Consider the following 4,298-nt stretch of genomic DNA (forward strand, 5'->3'; position numbering starts at 1 on the left):
CCGATAATAATGACAAGTTTATGACAAATAAAACCGAAAAAGTTAAGGAACATTACGAATGCTTCGAAAAATAATCCCAGAAAAATTCAGAAAATGCCGAAAAATTTTTAAAAGTAAAAACTTCCCCAAAAGTCAAAAAATATCAAAAATAAAAAATTCCGAAAAGTTCCGCGAATTCCAAAAATTACGAACGATTCCGTAAAAATTCCAAAATTTGTCCTAAAAACCTAAAAAACACCAAAAAATAAGACACGAATAGTCCTGAAAAAAACAGAAAGTCTCGAAAAATTCTAAAAGCTCCCAGAAACTCGAAAATCCCGAATAGCCCTGGATAAATTCCAAAAAATGAATGTACTAAGAATGCCAAAAAGTCTTGATCTAATACCGAGTCCAGAAAAAGTTTAACAAAGTACTGGAAAGCTAAATTGTAAACATCTCTTGCAGTCCCATTAAAATTTTTCATAGAGTCGAAAAAGTAAAATACGAAGAATCTCGAAAAATCCAGAGTTAATCTGAAAAGTTTCCGAAAAACTCTGACAATTGAAAAATCGAGTAAAAATCCAGCCGCAGCCAGGGATTCTGAAGGACCCAACCATAACACAAGTCTCAAGCATTTACTCTTTAGGAGAATGTTTTACTTCTTTACGCTTCATCATTATCAGAGCCGAGCCATATATGCTAACGACCTCCCAGTAATGGTATGGATGCGTCTTAGTTTTCCAGAAATAGGTGCGAAACGGGGTGGAAGGATGTGGATTAAACATGCTGCATTTCCCAAGCAACCGCTCTTCACGGAGGCAACATTCGCGGCATGGGCGCTTTTCTTATAGAAGACCACCTAAAGCTGCTGGTAGTAGGTGTAAAAATCAAAATTCTGGCGGCTTTGCTGTGTGCCTTAAAAAATAATCTACATTTTAAAATCGCAAAAATTTTTTATTTTTTTCAATAACATTTTTGAATTTATGACTTATTTTTTAAATCACGTTTAAATAAAATAAAAATCAATTATTTGACATACTCTTGCTCTTTTGCTCTCTGTCATTGCAGGCGCCATATTTGAACAAGGCACTGATGAGGTGCAATCAGCGTTTAAATACGCAATGCTCAATCACAATCTCAACGTATCGTCCCGCCGATTCGAGCTGCAAGCGTACGTGGATGTCATCAACACAGCAGATGCATTTAAATTGTCGCGCTTAAGTACGTCGTAGGGGCGAGCGCGAGTCGCACTTATAAACCAAACCATAGCATACAAAAAAAAAGAGAAAACAAATTATTAAAAAAAACACAACATATTTGCACACAAATACATTCATCAATACGTAGGGAATACTCGAATGTGCACTTGACGTACGTAGCGCGCGCGTGACTGCAGCAGCCTTGATGGCCTTGTGTGGCAAATGTGGCTGTGGCAAGCGAAGCGATGCTTGATTGCCACCGGCTCACTGCTGCTGCTGTTGCCGCCGCCACTGCAGCGTTTCATTAATTATGCACTTTTTCTGATTTAAATAGAACACAGAATACATTTTCATTCGCAGTCATTGCCAGTATGTTCAACAAATTGCCACACATATTTACTTGCACACAAACACAAACATTTACACAAACATTTACAATGCATTTATAAATTTTAATTACTTGCATTTTTCTTCTATCTTCATATTTACCGCTGCATTGGTGAACCAAAAAAAAAACAAAAACCAACATTCGTACGTTTCAAAAATGTAATAACAACACGCATACATCCATACGTGGCTGTGTATGCGCCTTACAGTATGCAATCAATTTTCGCGTGGCGTTTATTCTATGCTGGGTGCCGTATCACCGGATTCATTTGATACATTGCACTCGTACAGCAATACATTTCAAATGCCATTCGTGACACCATGGTTTCCAGAGAAAGTAAGCCGCAATTTCTGTACATAACATAGAAAAATTACTCTAACACACACGCACACATACAAACCAACACAGCAACACACATACATACATATATGTATGCAAAAGAACGAAGAATGTGAGATGGCAAAAAGTGTGACAGCAGTGAGCGTAACTTCTAACTTTTTCAACACTTTCACATAAAATCGCACGCACACACGCAGAGCCGCATATATGTACGCTTACTTGCAGATAAATAATAAACATGGAATTTTTATGCAAATATCGATAGTCACGCGGTGCACTGGTGTGTTGTGCCATTTTTCCAACGCACTTGACTTGCTGCCATGATTTTTTTTTTTGCTTTTACTTTTTCCCTTTTTATAGCTTGTTTTGTATTTTGTTTTTTTTTTATATACATAAATATATGTATTAGTTGTTTCCTTTTTTGCGAATTTAATGCAGCATATTGTCGCCGCTGAAGTATGTTAAGTGTGCGGATGTATGTATATTTAGTGGGTAAGCGCATACAATGGAAATGTAGGAGAGATTTTTTGTATATAGCGAGACTTTTAAATTTTAGCCTTTTCAAAAAATTGCTACACCGAATTTCGTTTTGTTCTAAAGAAGCGCATATTAAAAATGCATATTTATCCTTGTCTCAACTTAATACCGGCCCAGGTGACAAAAAATTTTCATGGATGACGTGTACAAATGAGTTGTCCTTATATAAATTCTCTAAGTCAGATCCGGTCTCTGGTGAAGGTAGGTTTGACTAGCTTATTTACCATGTATTGCCACCCAAATAATAACATCAACAAATTGACTCAAGAACTCTCTACTCCAGAATTTGGTTTAAGGACGCTCTATCTGAGAATTTGATTGAAAAACGCCTCATCTCAGAATTTGGTTCAAAAATGCCCTAAAATTCCCTTAACTGAAAATATATTGAAGCGATGTTGATTTAGAACATTTTTAAACCGAATTCTGAAATAGTGCATTCTTGAAAATAGTTCTTAAATAGGGCGTTTTTCAACCGGCTGCCGAAATTAGTCGGTCTTCCACACAGCCGTCTACAAAGACAAGTAATTTTTCAGTTTTCCCAGATTGGCAATTTTAAGCGCTTTTAGTTGAAGTTAGTGATCGGCTGATCAGCTTTCAAAACAATTAGAAACTGAGAAATTACTTTTCTATATACTATCCAGGCTTTCAAAAAACTTGGTTTCATCGATTCCCCAGAGAAAGAAACTGAAAAGTCCGTACAGTGAAAGCGCACGATCAAATAAAATTAAGGATCTTAGATCTTTTCTCCGTACTAGTTGGTCTGCTTAGTGACCCAATATTGATTATTCTTCAAGCCTTTCATTTTCCAAGTCAATAAATGCTGACCTGTGTCAGGGTCTTTCAAAATTTACAGAGCGTCGGCTAGTTTTTATACTTGTTCGTTGACTGCGCAGCTTTCAGATATTTGCCTGAACCCCGCAAGTTTATACCACAATAATGTCACTATTAAACAAAAGTTATTTCTACCAGTTTTTAAAAAACCCCGAAATGCCTTACAAATCTCCAGCGAGCTCTGAAAAGTGTAGAAAAAATTCTGAGGTTCCGTTAAAAGCCAAAATCTTTTCAAAACATTGGAAAATTTTCGAAAAAAGCCCGAAGAGCTTCAAAAAAAAATGGGAAAACATCAAATATAAGAAATAAAGAGAGATCAAATAAATAAAAAATTTACTATCATTGCACCCGAATAGCAGCACACTTTTGTGATGGCAAGCCTGATTTCACTTTTATTCAACACGTGTTCATAAGCTCCATAAAAACTTGAATGTATCAAATTATGTAATTATTTTAACTTCTCTACCGCTTGTTTGCCCAAGCAGATGTCTACTGAAATTTTCTGTAATAAAATTGTTTCCTTTTTCTCAAACAAAATCGCTTAAGTAGCATAAAAATCAGAATATATCTCAAACATGCGTTTCTATCTTCTTACATATATTTCTTCTTTAGAGCCTAAATTACTTGTACCGTACGCTGCTTTATTGCACTTCTTTATGTTATGTACAACCACACAGATATTTCATTTAATATCATTTTTATTAAATGTTAATCATACGCCTCGATGGTAATAAAACATATTTCATTTAACTAACACACAAAAAATATAGCCCCATTTGTTTGTTGAAGTGGCAGACGACAGTTTGCCTTGAAAATTAATAGCAGACAATGGCTGTGCCGTCCAAACGCAGGCACCATAAAAAACACACACATAAAATAACAAAAAAAAGACAAAAAATAGTCAGTCGCAAACAATAAGCTGTTTCCGACAATTTATGAAATACTTAATAAAGTTATAAATGTCCAAAAGTGTACGCTATGCACAAATCATAATCATTTCGGATTTTATTTTAACAAACTGCCAC

General features: G+C 35.5%; 1 protein-coding gene across 1 annotated transcript in view; it reads left to right on the plus strand.

Annotated features, from left to right (window-relative positions):
* Window positions 1-4,298, plus strand: part of LOC118747839 (glutamate receptor 1-like) — a gene marked incomplete in the record, with an annotated part of 322,600 nt that overhangs the window by 140,477 nt on the left and 177,825 nt on the right. The window contains 2 exon segments of the mRNA XM_036482013.1: window positions 1,048-1,200; window positions 1,775-1,902. Coding sequence (XP_036337906.1) covers window positions 1,048-1,200; window positions 1,775-1,902 — 281 coding nt within the window.

Source organism: Rhagoletis pomonella, unplaced genomic scaffold (assembly GCF_013731165.1).
Source record: "Rhagoletis pomonella isolate Grant_MI unplaced genomic scaffold, Rhpom_1.0 Rhpom_scaffold_00012, whole genome shotgun sequence".
NCBI classification, from domain to species: Eukaryota; Metazoa; Arthropoda; class Insecta; order Diptera; family Tephritidae; genus Rhagoletis; species Rhagoletis pomonella.